This window comes from Schistosoma mansoni, assembly GCF_000237925.1.
Source record: "Schistosoma mansoni, WGS project CABG00000000 data, supercontig 0243, strain Puerto Rico, whole genome shotgun sequence".
In the NCBI taxonomy this organism is placed as follows: Eukaryota; Metazoa; Platyhelminthes; class Trematoda; order Strigeidida; family Schistosomatidae; genus Schistosoma; species Schistosoma mansoni.
Genome location: NW_017386107.1, coordinates 196,816 through 219,675, shown reverse-complemented (window position 1 = coordinate 219,675; position 22,860 = coordinate 196,816). Strand labels below are relative to the sequence as shown.

The 22,860-nt window shown below is 36.4% G+C and overlaps 1 protein-coding gene and 1 non-coding gene across 2 annotated transcripts in view; both read left to right on the top strand.

The window, feature by feature from the left end:
• The window catches only part of Smp_125680 (DNA polymerase zeta catalytic subunit, putative), a gene marked incomplete at both ends in the record, with an annotated part of 34,296 nt that extends 18,783 nt beyond the window's left edge, over positions 1-15,513 (top strand). Inside the window, 7 exons of the mRNA XM_018791065.1 lie at positions 1,467-1,718; positions 2,765-2,902; positions 4,828-4,918; positions 6,469-6,661; positions 7,526-7,792; positions 8,529-8,892; positions 15,364-15,513. Coding sequence (XP_018647369.1) covers positions 1,467-1,718; positions 2,765-2,902; positions 4,828-4,918; positions 6,469-6,661; positions 7,526-7,792; positions 8,529-8,892; positions 15,364-15,513 — 1,455 coding nt within the window. The remainder of the gene's footprint in view (positions 1-1,466; positions 1,719-2,764; positions 2,903-4,827; positions 4,919-6,468; positions 6,662-7,525; positions 7,793-8,528; positions 8,893-15,363) is intronic.
• Positions 7,089-7,160, top strand: Smp_tRNA_01542_Pseudo_TTG.1.1. Its single transcript has one exon. It is a non-coding gene (tRNA).
• Positions 15,514-22,860: the final 7,347 nt, after the last annotated feature.

The window sequence follows — 22,860 nt, the reverse complement described above, 5'->3', positions numbered from 1 at the left end:
TTGACCGTAATTCTTTAACAATATTCTCAGCCAAGCCAATGTTGATTTGAGTTTCCTATATCTTCTGACAGATAAACTCGATTGTCTCGATTAGAGCGATATATTGGTGAATAAAGATACGATATCTACAGGGATCATATGGTTTCTACTGACATTCACATCTACTTTAGAAAGAATTTCAAAAACGTTTTTGACGCTTCTCTTTATTTATGCAAAGAAAAAGACTTTGTTTTGGGCCGCTTATGAAGCTTGTTTTCCATACGCCACATTTAAACCGAAATGTAGCAAGCAATATCTTGAATGATTAACTCGTGAGGCTAATTAAAAGAACATTTTACACAGCTAATCTCACATCGATATTTTTCCAGTCATGTCTATTCGAAAACAGGATAAGTTACCCGAGTTTCTCCTGTGAAGATAGCTATTATAGGCATACTACTATTCAACCAGCGAATGAGGGATTATTTCCTCGAGTGGTGTGAAAACTGTTAGATGGAATCACAATATTGTTTTATCTTAGAATAACCATTAGCAAGTGGTTATTTAGTATATAGTACCAGGCAGTTTCGCGAGATCTATTGTATGCCTTTATCGTTTCTCGTCCGGTTTCAATTCTATCTTCTACGTATATTAACATGTGTTTCTTTGTAATTTATCTTATCGAAAGTAAGCTGTTCAACACAGACTTTTTCTTTGTACTTTTAAAAGTTAGTTTTATAGAGTTTTTACCCAATATTCACTTCATCAATTAAGAATTAGTGATATGTAACTGTGTTTTTAGATGCCAGGACCCCAAATACCCTGGTACGGCCGAGAGTGCGGAGAGTCCGCTCTCCCTCTACAAATGCTCTCACATGGACACGCGTATATAGCCTCTGTCAAAAAGTCCTACTCAGTGCCTTCTTGTGGCATTACTGTTGTTTACAAAATTGAGAGGACGAAAAGCGAATGTCCGGCGCTTTAACCGGGTTGGTAGATGTGGAGTGTCCACCTAGGGTAGTTAAAAACCCTCATTCCAAACCAATGGTGAACATGTGCTTCAGTATCCTGAGGGAATAAATGGCGTATGAATCAATCGTTGGTCACCGACTACCATGAGACTGCATCTCCTCATGATGCTCTACTGCCTTGTGGATCAGACATTAAGGTCAAAGGCTCCGGGTGTGGGCCCCTAAGAAAACCACCTGCTTGCGTTTAGGCACCTTGACAGTATCACTGCCTTCACACAAATCGAATGAGATTTGTGCGGCGCATATATATCTGGTGCCTCCTAGTACTAATATTTATGTGTTTAAATAATAATAATAATAATTTAAATGCCATAATTTGTGTAATCAACATCTCTTGTTGTTATTATTATCGTCCATTTACTGTTCGTCGATTTGAATAATCTAATGAAAAAATGAAGATCATCAGGACCTTTCAGAATTCGATTATTATTATTATTTTACTTGATTAATTTTCAGCTTGGTGATAGTATCGTGCATAAAGCTAGAGAAATTTTAGAAAATGCTATTGAACTGGTTAACAGTGGCAAGATTGTATTACCAGATACTTGTAACGGTCTTCCAACACCACGAGTAGTCTACGGTGATACAGATAGTTTATTTGTACACCTTAAAGGTTATGGTAAATCAGAAGCATTCGATGCTGCATATCAAATTGCCAAAGAAGTAACATCAATGAATCCTGTACCGATTAAATTAAAACTTGAAAAGGTTTGTTTCTTTATACCGATATTTTTAAGATTAGATGCTTAACTACTGGCAAAATATTAGTAGTTTGATATTTCCCACAAAAATACCGGTTTATCATCGATTGATAGTAATAGCTTTTCGGTAGTGTATCTCTTTTTTTGCATCTTTTGAACATGTTACTGTTATGCTTTAAGAGGCGGTGTTTAAGAATACCTGGAAGATTATTTTCATGATGATATATCAACTTTTTAGCTGATATTACCATACTTCACAACCCAGTGGAAAGCGTAAATCATAAATACATGCTAAGGTATTTATATAAACAGAATGAGTATATGTGAATAAGAAGAAAGTGACTGTCACAAGTCATACTCACCAATAATTAGATGAAAGATAATTTACCCAGGGTGTATAGAGAATTCACCATGCTACTTGATCTCGTCGAAACCGTTTACCTAGTATTCCAATTCACTGCTGAAAATCCACTTATGATCAATATCTATGATGGACACTTGTCTATTCCTTAGTCTTGCCTTATGATCATTATAATCATTGTTTAATAGGTAGTCTAATATCTTACTGTTACAGTACGTGATGTAAATGAGCCAAATAGACTAACGTCTTGTATATCTCAATTTCCTCAACAAAATATCAAGTAGGATTCAATCCCTGAATAATCAAATAACCCAACATGATCATCAACATCATTCTTCATACTTCAATTAGTTATCGGTACATTAGTCAGTCAATCAGCTTTAACATGATTTGTGAATTAACGCGTATAGCACCCGAATGCCATCATTTTCGTTCAGTCTGTTCATAAATCCCTATGATCATTGTCCAACGTACGGTCACTTAATTATATAATTGGTAATATTCTTTCAATACATCATTAAACCTTATATCAATAGAATACTCTTCTTGATTGAATTATTCATGGGGAAAGTTAATTGATTTCTATAAAGAATCTGTCATTGAATCTTTTTCCTGGAATTGTCATTGAATTATGAGTTGTTTTAATTTTTGTTTGTTACTTGGATTCATTCTATAAACAACTTCACTTTCAGATTTATTATCCATGTCTATTAGAAGCAAAAAAACGATATGTTGGTTATGCTTATGAAACTGTTGAACAAATTGAACCTATATTTGATGCAAAAGGTATTGAAACTGTAAGACGTGATAGTTGTCCATTTGTAGGACATGTAAGTTGATACTTGACTTGTTTATTTCCATAGGTTTTCATCAATTTGATTATAATTAGTATTGTTTGATTTATTGTATGGTGAGATCTATGTGTAGTTCAATTCAATCAAATAAACTGATATCGACTGATAAGTCTCGTTGATTGAACGCTATATTCGAATCCTAAGCTAGTCTGGTACCCCTAAGCTAGAACTACACAGTGACTTGAACACGAGAGAAAAGGCGTAATGTGTGCCAGAAGCACTTTACTTCAAAGGTTCATTTATATACACAAAATATAGGGTTCTTATAGTATTTTAGAAGTCCTTGGGTTTTCCCAAAAATTCTGGAATGCTACTAAACTTAGTAGCAGTGTAGTATTCAACCAATCAGTACCTCTACATGTGACTTCATTTTTGCGATATTTCTAGTAAAACTTCTAATCAAACGCTGATTGGATAAAAATGCTTCTTAATGTTTCCTGAGCTTGTCATATCTATTGCGAGAAATTTTCAGGATCGCCCCAACATCGTGAAAATATAGTTGAATTAAATTGTTTAACATAAATGTTACCTATGCTTGACTACCTACCATCTACTTCAACAGACTATGTTAGTTGTTGTAGAAGAATGTTGAATGAAAGCTCTATAGGCGCGATCAAATTAGGACATAAGATCAATCTATAAAATCATTCATTGTTGATCTGAGCCATGTTATTTGATTCAGATTATCTGATTGTAGTCCTCATTGTAACCATAATCAGTGATTGTAGATGTTGCATAGTATGCTTCAATTATATTCTCTCTTTATCTTCCAATATTCTTTCATACATATGTTTAGAATAGTTATGAGTGTAATCTAACCCCTTTACTAAAATATGAGATCTGAGACGACAACTGTTATACAATAGTCAATGATACTTATTATCTAGAATTTAGATCTATCCCGCCTGTAATTCATTAAATGAAAGTTATGAGTTCAAACTAAATCAATCCACTGCTAGCCACTATCCATCTTTGCTTATAAAGTTTGTGACTTCAGGCAATATCGAGACAGTCCTCACAGGATGTCTGGCTTTTTATCACGTGAATTATCTACCAATCGGAATACGACTTGTCTAATCTTAACACTGTGCTAAATCAATGACGTTCAACTGGTATGAGCAGTCTAGCGTCCTTATTGGTCCTTTGACCGCCTAGTCATTTCAATTGAGTCCAGAACACCAATAACAGCTTCTGTTATGTGATTTATTTATTTCAAGCATACTTGGTTTATATACCGGACAGACAGACCACATCAAACCATAAAATAGAAAATAACATTTATACAAGATAAAGTCAGTATGTGGCCGCGAACGTGGAAGACGGTAATTAATAATCTGAATATAATTTAGGGAAAGTAATTCGTATAATAGTAATTCATAAGTCAAAATGAAGCTTATGATAAGATGAATATAGATATATACAATGTAATTACTCAAAAATTCACTTTGTATTACTTGTTTGAATCTTCCCATTGATGTTTAGGACTGCAACTGGTTATACTAAGTAATACTAAGTAAATTCAAACTTCACCCCATTGCACAAGCAAGTGGCTATCAGGACTCAGTGGCCGAGTGGATAACATGATAGCGTTTGAAGCGAAAGGTACTGGGTTGGAGTCCCAGAGTAAACATCAACTCTGAGATACAGGTACATCCAGCTTGACGAGTCCCAAATAGGACGAAACGCGCCTCATGGATTCCATTGCTAGCCACTATCCATCTTTGCTTATAATTACTGAATAGTTATACAATAAGAATATATGTAGAATAATAGTCCATTAATAGGTCCCGGAAGTTGCATGTACTTACGTCTTCACTAGGAGATGACATCTTTTAAATATATTTCCTTTTCATTATGAAATTTAATTACATTGAATAATTTTATTTTCTATTGAATTGTAGGTTCTTGAAGAATATTTCAAATTTTTATTCAATCATTTCACTATTCCAAAATGTTTGAATAATGTAGAAAGGGATTTATACAAAGATAATGGTATGTTTATATATCTTATAACTCCTCCTGTAGCCCCTCGGGAGGCTACTGCCGGTACTGATGTAATTCATATCAGTTAATCAGGTAAAAGTGTAATCTACTGACAACCTTGACTGACTTATCAACCAATCAGGAATCTGTTATATCTTGTACCACCTGGATGCCCTGTTAATGTATAACGTGATAATACCACCAATTAGAGAGCAACGATTTATTGATCGGACCAATGACACACACAAAACCCGTACGATCAGTCGATCCTGCCTAGACCAGCCAGTTAAGTCCAGAACATCAATCTCAGCCTATGGGTTACGAATTATGTATTTCAACCATACTGGGTTTATATACCAAACAGATAGACCACATCGTACTATAAAGTAGGAAAACAACATTTGTACAAAATTTAGCCAAATGAGGTTGTGAACAAGGGAGATAGTAATTGATAGACAGAGCATACTTCAAAAATGGTAAATCGTATGACAATAGTTCACAATTCAAAATAAAGCTCATGATAAGGGGGAAATGAATACGAATAGTTAAGTTACTTAACGATTATACGAAAAAAGATATATGCATTGAATTGGCCCATAAATGGACCCCACAGTTACCATTCATCATCCTTATTGGGACACAACAGAAACACTGCATAGTTATTAATAAAAAATTAACACTAAAGAGCAATATTATTATATGAGAATAATAGCTTAATCTTAAATAATCAACCTTCACATGTCGAATTATTCTTTGATGTAATATAAAGTAGTTCATTATTGTTTACTAAGAGTCGGACAAGTGTTGTCAATTAAGCTTATCATCTCATATAGTTTTTATTACTGATTGACATCAACTATAATGCAAAATGGTTAGGGTTAGTGACCAAATGCCCTGGTACGGCCGAGAGTTGGGAGAGTCCGCTCTTCCTCTCGAAATGTTCTCATATGGCCACGCGTATATAGCCTCTGCCAACGGAAGTCCTACTCACTGCCTTCTCGTGACATTACTGTTGTTTACAAAATTGAGAGGATGAAAAGCAAATGTCTATCGCTTTAACCGGCTCAGTGGACACGGAGAGTCCACCTAGGGAAGTTGGAAAACCCTCATTCCAAACCAATGATGCACATGTGCTTCAGTATCCTGAAGGAACAAATGACGTATGAATCAATTGTTGGCTACCGGCTACCATGGGACTGCATGTCCTCACGATACTCTAATGCCTTGTGAATCAGACCTTTAGGTCGAAGGCTCGGGGTGTGGTCCCCTAAGAAAACCACCTGCTTCGGTTTGGGCACCCTGGCAGTATCACAGCCCTCATACAAATCTCATTTGATTTGTGTGGCGGATATATATCTGGTGCTTCCTTGTACCAATATTTATGTGTTTAAATCAAAACAAAGCATCCAGCTGATGACGTGTCCAATATTAAGACGAAACACACATATAGTCATTCATATCAAGTTGTATCCATTGTGTAAAATTATAGTGATCTATTCAATTAATCCCTTTCTTTTTTTTGTTTAACTTAATTGGTTTATGTGTATGATTCAATTCAGTGAATCAACCATATGAACATTTGGATAAAACATTAAAACTTGCAGAATATAATATGAGAAATAAAATTCAATATTTTGCCTATCAACTTATACATGGAAGAATACCATTTCATAAATGTATTATTAGTAGACCATATTGGGGATTATCCTCTTATAAACCGGGAACATTTGCACCAGCATTACAAGTTGCCAAGTAAGACTTGATATGCTTTTGTTATAGATTGTTGGTAATGTAATTCATTCATTTTGTTCAAATGCTTACTGATAATGACGATGATGGTGACTATGGGGGGATGGGTGTTGGTTGGAGATGCTGGAAAGAAGATTCTAGAATGTCAAAAGATCGTGAACCTAAGACTAAGTGATTGGATTATTAAATGACTATTCACAATTTAGTGTTAATAAAGAAAAACACCATTTGAACTTAGTCAAAAACTGGTGATTATTGAATTATAAAGTCTCCCGTCTACATTTTCATTATGGATATGTCTGAATAAGCAAATTTATAGACTGTTGATATTACCGCAAACATTTGTTGAGTACATCAATGGGAGGATTTAAACAAACAATACTAAGTAAATTTAAACTTCACCCTATTGCACAAACAAGTGGCTATCAGGACTTAGTGGCGGAGTGGATATCGCGATGGCGTTTGAAGCGAAAGGTACTGAGTTCAAGTCTCAGAGTGAACATCAACTCCGAGAAGCAGGTACATGCAGCTGAATAGAACGAAATGCGCCTCCTGGATTCCACTGCTAGTCACTATCCATCTTTACTTACCATGCTTGTGAATTTAGGCTATATCGAGGCAATACGCACAGTATACACATATGTCAATAAGAGACTGATCAATTACAGTCCTAAACATCAATGGGAAGATTCAATCAAAACAATACTAAGTGAATTTGTTGAGTACTATTTGGTATTATAATACCAACAGACGAACTACCTGTCTGTTCATTTTTCTTGCTTATTTTCTATACTACTTTATGTTACCGTTTATATATATATATATATATATATATATATATCTTTGTTTTCCGATTGTTTTGTCTAGGCGTCTTCTTTCTATGGATCCACGAGGTGAACCGTTGCGTGGTGAACGTGTTGTTTATTATGTAGCAGCTGGAAGATCTGGTCAAACTTTATTATCATGTGTTCGAAGCATACATGAAATTTATCCTTCTTTATGGATTACAGGAAAATCTACTTTATCACGTCGTGTTCTGGGACCACGTTTAAATTATGCATATTATTTGGATAAACAGTTTATACCTCCAATTGAAAGAATGACACAAGTTATTGGTTGGCGTGTTCGAACTTGGTTAGTTCGTGTTTATAAGGAATTTGCAAATATCTTCAAGATCTTGTATTCTCTAATTTATTTATTTATACAAAGGGGCACAAGACACGTATGCGCCACACAAATTTCACTTGATTTGTGTGAGGTCTGTGATACTGCCCAGGTGAACAGACTGATGCAGGTGGTCTTCTTAGGGACCCACACCTGGAATCTTCGACCTAAAAGTCTGATCCACAAGGCCATGAAGCAACAGTAGGAGATGCATTCTCATGATAGTCTGTAACTAACAATAGGTTCGTACACCGTTTATCCGCTCAAGATCCTGGAGCCTATGTGCACCATCGGTTTGGAATCAGGGTTTTTTAACTACCCTAGGTGGACTCATCGTGTCCACCGACCCGGTTAAAGCACCGGACATTCGCTTTTTGTTCTCTCGATTTCGTAAACAACAGTAATGCCACTAGAGGGCAATGAATAGGACTTCCCTGGCATAGGCTGTATACGTGTGGCCATATGAGAGCATTTGTAGAGGGAGAGCGGACTCTCCGCATACTCGACCGTACCAGCACATTTAGAGGCATGTGTATTTGGTGCACTTTTGTGTTAATATTTATATGTTCAGATGAAGAAAAAGCCAATAACAATGGTATAAGTAATTAGAGATCCTCATAAGATGACAAGAACTTATGATCTTTGACTGATTAGTGATTGTTTTTGCCTCACTAACCCTTTTTTTCTATTTCTGTTCATGTTATAGGTTATCAGAACTTCCTCGTTACTTAACTTCCAGACACCATCGATATATTTTGACTTCAGAACCATCTCACATTTATCCTTCAAGACCTCAGCATCAATTCACAAATCTAGGTTCTCCATCTTCATCGTTTATTTTATCTCCTAATTCATCCCAACTTAATTTAATTTCACAAAATCAACGTAAACCTCCCTATCGTCCTTCATCATTTATGCGTGCTTTTGTTGGTCAACCACCACAAATTTGTCCTAGTTGTGAATCATTAATACCAAATACTAGTTTTACTGATCAATTAGGTCATTGTAGAACTTGTACTGATGGTAATTCACGATTAATGAATATTGGAACTATCAAATTTGGTTGTAATGTATGTATTTCTCCATTATTGTTGTTACATTTATAAATCAACTTGTTACTTCACTTGATGTTGTTTACTTGTATCTTCCCATTGTTATTTAGGACTGCAATTGATCAGTCTCTTGTTGGCATATGTGCATCCTGTGCTTATTGCCTCCATATAGCCTTAATTCACAAGAATTATAAGCAAGGATGGATAGTGGCTAGCAGTGGAGTCCAGGACTCGCGTTTCGTCCTATTTGGGACTCGTCAACCGGGTGTACCTGCATCTCAGAGTTGATTGTTACTTGTTCATTACTGATATATAACGTATTGTAACATTGTAGATTAGATTACGTAACAGTAATAGATTTAACCTTGATTACTTTAGTGAATATTTCTTAATGTTATACAATATGATTCTAGAAATTCATTAAATTATAAAATATTTCGTGACAATATTCAAAATGATTGTAGACTAAGTGAATTTTGTCCCCATTGTTCCTTTTATTAAATTGAATAGAAAGTAAAACACCCTTCTGATAATGATCATATGCTCACTAGTGACCGGCTCCATGAGGTATTTCCTGGAGTTCTAGTGACAAGCAGTAACCAGTGGAGTTCAACTAGGTCTGTTGGGAGATATCAACTCACTGAAGACATTAGTGAATGGTTGCTCAATTTCGTGGATTGGTTAAAGTTAGACATTAACACCGTTGGATGCCGGCTCAGTGATCTGTCAGTTAAGTGCTCGCGCGCGAGACCGATAGGTCTAGGGTTCGAATCTCGCGAGATGAGATCGTGGATGAGCATTGTTGAGGAGTCCCACAATAGGACGATCCACATGGGTTCCAGTACCCTGAGGGAACAAATTGCGTATGAATCAATTATTGGTCACCGGCTACCATGGGAATGCATCTCCTCACGATGCTCCACTTCCTTGTGGATCAGACCTTTAGGTCGAAGGCTTGGGGTGTGGCCCCTTAATTAAACCACATACTTCGGTTTGGGCACCTGAGCAGTATCACACAATTAAAATGAATCGGCAATTATTCGTGTGGCGCATATATATTTGGTGTCCCCTTTTACCAATATTTATGCGTTCAAGTAAATTAATTTGGCTACACTATGCTGATGTATGTTTACCTTTAACGAAATTCTTTTACGCACAAATTCTCAATCCACATTGTACTTTCCATTTTGAACAAATGCAAGTTGTATACAACAATTGACAGGAACCGAACGTAAATTATTCTGTTTAAATCTTTGTTCATGTTTTCTTCAGAAACATGATTAAAATTTAGAAATACTCGTTATTCACTTTCGATCTAATGACTTGATGGTAATGTTAACATTAGAACTTACTTGCTTACGTACTCCTGTTACTCCTCGTGGAGGAGCATTGGCCACTGTTATAATGCGAAATATAGCGTGGGTATTGCGATAGGACTACACGCAATTCTACCGATTGACCAAATTCAGATATCCTAGTTCGACCCCAATACTGTTCCCCAACTCCAATAAATCAGAACACAGCCGTTAAATAAGAATTGTTTATGGGGTCAGCAGCAGAACAAAAATGGTTTACAGACAAGGCATATTTATACAGTTACGATGACTATTAACAGTAACCAATGGAAAGGAAGGACACGTGAAGGTTATAATTAGGACGACTCAAAATTGACCAATAGGGAAACGACACATGAAAGTCATAGTTAGGACACTGTAAATAATGGCCAATAGGAAACAACATGCGAATTATGTGAAGAGTCTGAAAACATACCATTTTACATTCGAGATAATTTTTGGGATATTCTTGTGAATATCCTAACACCTCCCCTTGGAAAAAATTAATAGCGACGCAATCGTGGGTTTACCTGACAGTTCTTTGGTTTTCTTCGTTTGCGCTTTGACCTCCTTCGAGGTAACGACGAAGAACCTGAAGAATGTTCTGCTTGGTTAGATGACTGAGTTGCCTCCGTTGTAGGTATCGGCGGAAGTTGAAAAGTATCTAGCAGTAAGTCGAGGGGAACTCGGTTAATAATTCCAACTTTTTCTTTGGCATCTCTTGGCCGTAGTTGATTATGATGCCTGGTCCAGATTTCTTGGTTTACTCTGACCTCATACATGACCTTCCCCTGTCTCTTTGCGACTTCACCCTCTATCCATCTATCATACCCATGTCTATAGTCCCGAACATACACTTTCGCACCAACTTTGTAGGGAATTCTAGTGTTCTGCATTCGAGGATTCTGCCGGGTTACTCGCCTGGGTGCCATCGCACTATGGATTGTTCGTAGCTTCCAACCAGGCTGGAGGAGTTCGATGAATCGATTTTGGAGGTCTGCAGCATGCTGTTGTGTAGTAGCAAGAGTTTTTACTTGATTACAGATAGTGCTGATAGGTAGATTGGCAAGACCAAGTTCTTCGAACCAATCTAAACCCAGAAGATTGAGAGGGGATTTGGTGATGTAGCACGTACCATTGAAGGTTGTACCTCTGAACGAAATACAGCAGTTAAGTTCACCATGAAGGCGGAGATGACCACCACATGCACTAACGGCTGTCTGCGAAGATGGTTTGATGGGAGGTTGACCCAAGGTTCGCCAAGTTTCTTTCGACAGAATAGTGATATCTGATGCAGTGTCCAACTGCAATCGAACTGGCTGACCATTGATTGAGAGGGTTAGAAATTTGCGTCGCGTGGCGGCATGGGTGTGGAAGACTGCTGCTAAACTTCCTGATGAGGGAAGCTGCTTTTTAGTATGACGACGTTGCGTCTGTGCATTTCGACGACTATTGGGTCGATGAGATTGACAAAAACCGCTTTTGTGACCAACTTTATGACAGCGATCGCACAGCTGCTGTTTGAATGGACAAAATTTCACATAATGCCAGGCTCCACAGTGCCAACATGGAGAGGGGGGCTTCTTGTGAACCGGTCTGGAGTGATTAGAAAAAGAAGGAGCACTGGCTTCCGTAGGAGCACAGGTCTTCGATCTCGGAGATTTGTTCTGACGTTGAACAGCGTGAACTTCGGAACCACCCTGGCCCCCAGATTGGACCAAAGTGGTGTCACGCTGCAGGTTGACAATGCGTTGATACTCGTCGGTGATTGCATTAAGTGTCAGCGTTGGATCTTGTTCAAGGCGGTTCAGCAATCGAGTTCTGATGTCGGAGAATTTGGGTGATTGAAGACTACATATGAATACGAGGGATTTGAATTGGTCGTCGGTAAGGGATTTGAGCTTGAACCGTTCGCACTCACGGTTGACAATGCCAACATGGGTTAAGAAGTCATCGGACTCGTTCATGACCAGTTTTAAACAGCGATAACGCGTATTGAAGAGTGAATGATGGTCACCAAAAAGTTGACTGAGAGTTTGAACAGTGGCATCGAAGGAACGGTCTCGTGGGTTCTGCGGTAGAATGTAGTTGCAATACTTATCAAGCTCTGATGGACCAAGTTTTCGAAGGAGAAGACGCACCTTCCACGAATCATCTCTGTCAGCAAGGTCGACTTTAAAAAGATCTTCATAACGTCTGAACCAGGTATCAAATGTAATATTGGCATCAGGATCATAAAGAAACTCTGAAATACCACTAGTAATACCGTCGACTGATTGAGGGATTGTTGGTGTACATGAAACTCGAGAAGAGATCTGCGTCTGAGTAAGCATCTCCATCAGCTTCAGCTGTTGCTTGAACAATTCTTCTAAATTAACTGGATCCATAGCTAGTCAGCAACTTGTTTGCAAAATCTCCGTCGCCAAATTGTTATAATGCGAATATATATAGGGTGGGTATTGCGATAGGACTACACGCAATTCTACCGATTGACCAAATTCAGATATCCTAGTTCGACCCCAATACTGTTCCCCAACTCCAATAAATCAGAACACAGCCGTTAAATAAGAATTGTTTATGGGGTCAGCAGCAGAACAAAAATGGTTTACAGACAAGGCATATTTATACAGTTACGATGACTATTAACAGTAACCAATGGAAAGGAAGGACACGTGAAGGTTATAATTAGGACGACTCAAAATTGACCAATAGGGAAACGACACATGAAAGTCATAGTTAGGACACTGTAAATAATGGCCAATAGGAAATAACATGCGAATTATGTGAAGAGTCTGAAAACATACCATTTTACATTCGAGATAATTTTTGGGATATTCTTGTGAATATCCTAACAGCCACCCACCGGGATTGTCCATGCAAGTCTATCCTGGATAATGCTTTCCAGTGGTTATTGATTCTTTCGATGTCTGTTTCCCATTCCCGACTTAGTGTGTACTTTGGCCTTTTTCTTTACTGTTTCCCTCCAGGATTCCAAGTTAGGGCTTACCTTGTGATTCAGTGTATTGATTTTAAACATTAGAAAACAGAATATATTTATTCAATTCCATTGTGTTTAAACCGAAACGACAGATTTATAGCTTTTAAGATTTTTAACGTAAAAAGTTCCTGGATTCGAATCTCGCGAGTGCGGGATTGTGGATGCGCACTGCCACTGAGGAGTCCCACAGGAGGACGAAACGGCTGTCCAGTGCTTCCAGGTTTTCCATGGTGGTCTATATTTAATTAACTCATGATCTCAACTATATAAAAAGTAACAGTTGTATTCTAACTCTTCATTCTCTTGTCTTTCCTTTCTATCTTATTGTAGATTAATCATGTACAGTCCTCATTGAATCGTTTAGAAACAATCTGTTCATATTGTATCATACATCGTGGTATGTCCTGTGATCCTGTATGGTTATGTAATAATTTTTTCTGTCCAATCAATAGTCAACGTTTAATTGCTTCAGCTGATTTAGCTCTATTCTGGACACATTATAATAGATGCTTAAAACAAATGGATACTGTTCATTCCTGGTAAATTCAATATTGAATATGAAATGAACAATGAAATGGTGGAATGTGCTATCCTCTTTCTCTCTCTCTCTTTGTGTGTGTGTGTATGTGCTAATGTTTACTTTATAACTTCAAAAATGTATTTGCCTCTTTTCTTTTTACTGTTCAATGTGTCTTTGATTGATATGTATATTATGATTTCTGTAATCTTCTTTTTTTGCCAAGATAAGTGTATATTTATTTCAGAAGAGGTTTTGTGTTGAGATTTCAGTATTTTTGATAGTTGAAATCATGAGTGAATTGAAGCTAGATCGCCATGAAAAACTTGGAAGCACTGGACGACCGTTTCGACTTATTGTGGGGCTCCTCAGTGGCAGTGGGCATCCACGATCCCGCCTTGCGAGATTCGAATCCAGGACCTATCAGTATATTTATTTATTTTCAGTTAGTCAGTCAGTCAGATACAACGTAGGGCCACGCACATATATGCATCAGTTCAAGTTGCCACCTCTCATTAGCCCAACAAGATGAACAACAAATTCATAGAAGTAGTAACTTCAATAGTAGTGATATATAAAAGAAATATTGTGTTTAAGGATCTAGTACAGGAAAAAAAAGAATTGGTTGGTGAAAAGAAAGACAAAAAGTAATTTTAGTCTCACGGTTTAAGGGAAGACAGAGAGTGTATACACTTACGCCATTGTGATAGATTCTGAGCCCTGTCACCCAGAGTCTCCACCCATTGGTTACGATAGTCACGTGGACCCCAACCAAGTAGTCTACATCTGTCAACATAGCTCAGATTAGAAGTTAGTGACTTCAAGGACTGATGCCAATATTAAATGATGTATGTGTTTGTATACCAATTTGTTTTAAAAGTAATCGTCAAGTTTAATGAGAAGATTTAATGATTAACATGCAAACTGATCATGTAGTATCCTCTAATATGTTAAGAATTCCAATGTATCTGTTTCTTTGACATGGTGACTGAACTTCTCTGTCAGGAGCAGTTGATCGTATTATTTTTATTTGATCACTTTTACGTTGAAATCTTATAATAGATAAGTTAACTTAAAGGCAATCAGATTGAAACCAGCTTGATTTCAGGTTTAAGGATGAAGGCCTACTGTTGAATATTCTGTACAGTACTTCATACATATAAACAACCTTAGATATACTACACATAATTACTTTGCGAATTTCTTATTCCGATGGTACGGTTTGAAAAGTCTACATCCAACACTTAGAACTGAGCATAGTTATTAAAAAAACGCTATGATCTATCATTTTTAGCCAGTAGTTCTCTAGGTTCTATAGTGATGATACCTTTAAAACAACCAAATGATTGACAAAAATTCAGGTTTCTACTTTGTGAAGAGCTAGGAATTGTCAATCACCTCAATATCAATCAGGTTATTTCGTTGAAACCACCATTGATCTCCTTCTGTGTCTCCTAGATTTTCGTCGATTTTCCAGCTTTTATTTATCTGCTGCCAATATCTATTAAATTTTAACTAGTCTTCAGAGGTATTCTTTTAATCAATCAGGAGATTTGAACGCCTGAATTGTTTGTTATATCTATTATCAAACCTGTTTAACAGAAACTTCGAATTATGTCACATCTTCCCTAATAGATCAGGCTGGTAATCATATGATGCCTATTTCATTTATCTTTAGTAATTATTTAGATAACTCGAATACTTGTGATAATTTTAGTGTAGATACTCAACTAGGTTCTAAAACAGAACCAACACTTCTGGATTACGTCTTACCTAATAAACGCTTTTAGACTTAAGTTTTTGTTAGTTCATTTCACTGCTTTCCATATGACTGTTAACTAGCTTTATGATTTTAAGCGAGGAGGCCTGCTGTATATTTATTCGGTCCAATATCCATAGAAATAATCTCTAATGACTACATCATTTAAAGAAGGTTCACGAACTTCCAACCTGAAAACTGTAAGGTAAATCTTTTTAATTAACAAACTTCTGTTTGTCTATTGAAGTTTCTAGTGTACATTAAACTTGTGAGACATCCGATTGTAACTTCTATCATTTAATTTGAAATTGGTTATAATATATTATTCTAACATCTTTATGCATAATTTATACACGATACAATAGGTGACGAGCGTTCGAATAAACTTCTATAATTACCCTATATATTGTAACCGAACCATGTGTCATCATATCAATGAAGTTTATGTAGTCTGTTGAATTCTTGAAGAATGTTTGAAATTATGCTATTGATGCTGGAATCCAGCATGCGCGTTTCGTCCTCTTTGGGACTTGACAATTGGATGTACCTACGACCTAGAGTTAATGTTCACTCCTGATCTCGGACCTGGTATCGTTCGCTTCAAACGCCACCGCGTTATCCACTTAGCTGTTGAGCTCAAATAGATACACACAAGTACTACGGCTATGATCGCTCTTGAAATTAACTCTAAACTTATACTAACAAGATTGATAATATTTTCGAGATTAATGATCTTACTAGATGACATGAAAGGTTTGCATAGATGAAAATTATGATAAGCTACTCGTCAATGGTAAAGTTATTGTTTGTGTAGGATATGAATAACAATGAAATTAATCAAATCATCCTAATGGTTTGTTTACTTTTAAAATAGTGGAGGTAATATTCAGAAAGGGTTTTTGTGGAGATTTCAGTATTTTAATAGTTGAAAGCATGAGTCAAATGAAGCTAGACCACCAAGGAAAACCTGGAAGTACTGGAGGTAATATTTCCCAAGTGTCAGTAGTCACGTTCCTTTATACCAAACAATAAGTTTAAATGCGTTGCCTTTGTTTTAATCAAGTATTTATAAACCTGTAAGAAAAAACCTCTATTATAAATGTGAAAAGTTAAATCCATCCTTATATGATTAACAGGCTTTCAAGGTGGGATGACCTTTCAGCGATGCCAGACTGACATTGAAAGTGCCCACCTAATAACCAGGACTAAATGAGGATTATAAACCAGTGTGTGGATTTAGAATTATGATTTATAGTTGATGGTTAAGATTAGAAATTAGATTTATGGTTTTCATCACAAATCCGAGACCTGTTATCCTATATATGATTGGTTCGTCCATAAATTATCATCTCGTCGACCTTCAATAAAAACACAACATGGCTCACTTTCGGACTCCTTCACAATGTAATCCAAGTTATATATTTATTGAAATTAAATGATGTATAATGGTGAACTGATAAAAAGCATATTACAATCCAAATTGATTGATTTCTCTGTCACATGTATTCCTGTTTTAATGGACTGATTTAGCTAATGGCACTCGGTCATTCATCCGCACTAGATCACGTTTTAGAACGGTGTGCGCAACATAGCTTGCGATCATTAGCCAGATTAGATCAGTCACTTCTCGATATATTAATAACCCATCAAATATATCTTCCAACCTCCTTACTTCTGGCTACTATTCTCTATTGAATTAAATGACTAATCTTGAAAAAACATGTTTCATTTGGTAACATAATTAATTTAAGTGTAACCGGTGGATACTATAATTAGTTAAGTTAGATTATAGATATGTTCTCACTAAACAATTTATCATTGAGATAACTATGTGGTCACACGTACATAGAGAGGAGTAATCGTAATCTCAAAATTAGGGTGTGTGAACATGTACCTAAATGGTTGTTATCTAGATATTTCAACAAATTACCTAATGTTGTTTGTTTGAATACATCTTTATGGCCATTAATCGCATAATCTATTCAGATGCATTTCTGAAAAGTGTACAACCTTTCGCCGTACAAGTTACAAAAGGCCCAATTGAAGATGTCGTCGTTGCTGGCAATATGTAGCAAAAGCAATGTATGTTCTTTAGATGTCGACTGACTGGACTTCTAACTGGTGATCACTCAATATTTATCGTCAGGATCGACCAGGAATTAAGAAGCGGAAACGGTGAGACTATAATTTATGGACGAGCCAATCAGAAGCGTTTGAGGGATTTCAAGGTCACGGCGCTAATTTCAGTACCTGATGTTCATGTACGATCGGTTCACAGAGTATTTTAGAGTGAACTTGGTAATTAAGCGGCTACAACGAATTAGATTACTAAGAAGTTCTTTTATTTGTAATTGTGGTAATTAAATGACTTGTAGACCTTGTGCAGACTGCTGTGATGTTGTCCTTCGTTGTTGGAGGAAGACGTTTGCTAGAATAGGAGGCTTTTTCACTTGATCCAGATTGAGACTAAGGCATATTATAGTAATTGCCGCGAACTGTATAATAAATGCATCGGCGAAATTGGCTGCATTAATAGCAGATGTTACTGAGGCTTCGGCTAATATTTCTCAAGTTCACTTAAGATTCGTTCCAAGGTCGTCCATAAATTATATTCTCACCACGGAAGCTTGTTGAAATACATTGTGCTGACAATTCTATGTTGTACCAAAACTATAGTACTGATTAAAGCTAATGATAACAATCATAATCATCCTTTATTGCCAAACATATAGTCTTAACAGGTCACAAGATTGATCTTAACTCGGCTTTTGTGGTGTTGTATAAAAGTGTAAAAGAGCGTATACTAAGGTTTATTGAAGCTTTAACCATACGAAGATTCGAACCCCCTTTGTGTATTCAAAAGCAGTTTGTTCTCACCTTGAACCTACCCTGATAATATTAGATTATTGAAGATACTACAGATAATGTAGTTTGACAACACTTTACCATTAACACCTATAATCGAAACACGCCTGACCAATGAAATCAAAAGTCAGAAGCGTGGAGGTTGGAAAATATATTTGATGGATTATCGAGGAGTGACTGATCTAATCTGGCTAGTGAGCGCAGGAGACGTTGCGCACGCCGTTCCAAACCGTGATCTGGTGCGGATGCATGACCGAGCGCCTTCAGCTAAACGATTCCACTTAAACTAATGTGGTCAACATCCAATGTCAAACACTTACAGAGCTATTCATTTTGGGGATTTCTTTACAGCTACAATTTGATCCAGAGTGATGAGGTTCTCATTAAAAATTATTTCCACATTATTTCTTTATCATCTTTGTCTCCTCTTACCCCCTTACTTCCAGTCTAGTTAACCTTTTATTTTTTATATATAAATGTTCTGATAATCTTCGTCTTCTTAGCATACCATTTAAACATATTTATTTTATAGAGTTGAGATCATGAGTCAATTGAAGCTAGACCACCATGGAAAACCTGGAAGCACTGGACGGCCGTTTCGTCCTATTATGGGACTCCTCAGCAGTGCGCATCCACGAACCCACATATTTATTTTGTCAAACAATGATTATCTCATCAGTTCACTTATAATATTAGTTAAGTTGGATGGTGGAGGGGGGTAAGAGGATGACCTAAAGCTTTCAATGAAACCAAACATCTAATCAATTATCAGATAAAATTTTAAAAAAAAGGGGCACATATTTAGTATCGTGAAGATAATGTCATTCAGTTATGAAAACAATGATCAAGAAATTCCCCCAATCCATGGAAACAGTATGATCTGGAAAGTTTAACTTAAGTTATTATACAGTTGTAACAAGTAACAGACTTAATCAAGATCATCACAAATATATAAACTGAAGTTCTTCAAAACCTAGATACAAACTATCAGATGACCATTTCAACTACCGAGATTATTTGTAGGAGATGAAAATAGTCAGTCATGAGATATGTCATACCAAGATATCTATATATGATCTAGAATAATGTTAATGATTTATTGAGATAACAATCAAGAAGGGATGATATGAGAATAAGAAATGGGGTTAAGGTTTATTTAATGGATAATTACTGTGTATCACTGTTATGTTTCTTAAAAGTTTCAAGTTATACATCTAACTGTATTTGTTTTTCATTCAGTGTATTAAGTTGATCTATGTTGATAGTAGTCAGTTTCAGATTAATCTAGATGCCTTAAATGAAATGTTTGTTGGAAACTTCACTCCTATATTTAGGACTCATCCACTGAGAAATAGAAGCAAGTGTTGGATGTAAACACTTTTTGAGCTTGTAAAACACAATGGTGATCTAGCATCAATTGTTTCATGATATCAATCAAAAATTTAATAATCTCCACAACCCCACACTGAAGCAAACATCATATGCTCACGAATGACTGCTTTCAAAATGATTTCCTGGAGCTCTAATGAGAATTCGTGACCATTGGAGTCCAATTCGTGTCAAGTAGAGACAAGTATTTTCTTCAAACAATGAATGCTCAACCATTCATGGATCGATGGAATTTAGATAACAACACCATTGGATGACGACTCAGTGGTCTAGAGGTTAAGTGTTGGCGTGAGAGACCAAAGGTCTTGGGTTTGAGTTCCTTATGCGGGATCATGGATACGCACTGCTGAGGAGTCCCAAACTAGGATGAAACGGCCGTCCAATGTTTCTAGGTTTCTAATGATGGTCTAACACTAATCGTTTCAAGATCTCTACCAAAAAAGTGCACTAAAAGCTCACAACGCATTTAAGTTGGTAGGCCAGTCAAACTTATGTTCAACATATAATACAACTGATACTTTACACGCAATTCAGAGTTGCTGTAAAATAGGAACAACATATAAAACTGAATTTCCATAACTGACTAGATTAATCATTTTGCCATTCCATTTAAGAGACACGCCTAATTTGGAGAATGAAGAAATGCTAACGATTTATCGGACGTATTTCTGAATCTTCAGTCTAATTTAATTAAGCCTAATACGGTTCAAGAAAGTAATGGCCTATGAATATAGACTGACATACGATAATCTTCGAATTCGGTAAATCATAACAACCTTAGCAAATCAAACGAATCTTCAGTTAGGTTATATAAAAAAGAAGTTAAGAAAACTTTATTATTTACGCCTCCGAATGCCCTGGTACGGCCGAAAGTGGGGAGAGTCCTCTCTCCCTCTCCAAATGCTCTCACATGTAGATAGCTTCTGCCAGGAAAGTCCTACTCACTGCCTTCTCGTGGCATTACTGTTGTTTACGAAACTGAGAGGACGAAAAGAGAATGTTCGGAGCTTCAACCGGGTTGGTGAATACGAGAAGTCCATTTGAGGGAGTTGGAAAACCCTCATTTCAAACCAATGGTGCACATGGGCTGACTCCAGTACCCTGAGGGAACAAATGGAGTATGAATCAATTGTTGGTCACCGGCTACCATGAGACTACATCTTCTTACGATGCTCCACTGCCTTGTGGGTTAGACCTTAAGGTCAAAGGCTCCAGGTGTGACCTCCTAAGGAAACCACCTATTTCAGTTTGGGCACCTGGGCAGTATCATAGCCCTCACACAAATCAAATGAGATTTGTATGGGGCATATATATCTTGTGCCCTTTTTGTACCAATATTTGTGTTTACATAAATAATAAACTAAACATCCTACCTTAAACATTAAAACTACCAAGCATACAACTTACACTCAAATCATCTTAACACTACTTTAGACTAATGCTAAACTTCATATATCAACATTAAGGTATGAAGCCTGAAAGCTGGGGAAAACTGAGAAAAAAAGAGGTAAATGCTTTTTAACTGTATGTTGACTGGCATATAATGTGAGTCATTGAATTGACCTTAAACTGAAATTATTTTCATACACACACACACACACACCGACACTGGCATGAACACTAGAGACAATTCAATGGTATCGGTCCTTCTATTTCCTGCCATTTTAGACCAATTATAATCCTATTCCCAATAAATTTCTTCCTTATTCCCTACTTATTCTCTTTCAGTTAAATAATAAGGGTAGGTAAGGGTTGGAAAGATAGAAGAAATGAATAGACCAATCATCAGTAACATACAAGGTCATATAATATCGATTAGTCTTAGGGGATTATATAAATAATAACTAAATTGGTCAATCCTAAATGTGGAAGTGATAAACATCACTACTATGTGGTGTTTAGAATGGTGAAATATCCAGGTTGGCTTCTATAGAATGGATAAACTGTGAATGATGAATGAAAAGAAGGGATTAATCTAATAATCAACAATGAAGTTGAAACTATGGTGACAAGTTGATGATTCGGGATCAGTACAGACAATCACATCTATATCACCATCATTATCATTATTATAAGTATTGAAGGCGTAATGTGCAATAATAAGGTGATATCATTTGATTCCAATAATGTATCTATGTGAATCTCTCATGATCATCACCTTTGTAAACACATAGACTCTATCATATATATATTTGGTATGTTTGGATCATTTCATTACATCATTGTACTTCTTTGCAAATTGATTTTGAGTGCTTGATCTGGTCAAAATGGAAATTTGATTGTTCATATGTGATTATACCTTCTTCTTATTGTCTATTCAATGTGATCTCATTCTTGCTGGATCATTTTCATGTTACTAGTACTAGTTGTGGAATACCACGACACTTTTATCTGGAACTTCTTGTTGCTGTAGTAGGTAGAAACCAGCTTTCTCTCATGATCTCAAATTGTATACAAACTGATTAGTTAAACTTGATATTCATGTTGTATATTGATCAATCTATCTAATTGTTTGTTGTCAACCCATGCTCATGTTGCCATGACAATTACTTGAATGATTTAATGTTTTTTTTTTAAAAATGGCTCATTCTTTTGTTTTTGTTTTTTTATATCAATAAAGTATTACATGATGAATCAAGTTTTCTTCTTAATTCTCCCGATGGCAAAGGTGTAATAGGATTCATGTTGACTTGAAATATTGAAAGGGTAACTTGTTTGTTTACATTGAATGAATGTACTGATTGTTCATTTATTGAGTATAACTGAAATGTTGTTAACAGTTGTATTATTAAACTCGTTGAGTATTGCTTGTTTGAATCTTCCCATCGATTTGTTAGGACTGCAACTGGTCAGTCTCTAATTGGCATATGTGCATACTGTGCGTATTGCCTCAATATAGCCTTAATTCACAAGCATGGTAAGCAGAGATGGATAGTGGCTAGCAGTGAAATCCAGGACGCGCGTTTCGTCCTATTTGGGACTCGTCAGCTGGATGTACCTGCATCTCAGAGTTGATGTTCACTCTGGGACTCGAACCCAGTACCCTCGCTTCAATTATTATTATTGTTTCAGTGATATAGATCACAATGGAAGTACATAGAATGAAGATTCGATCAACAACACC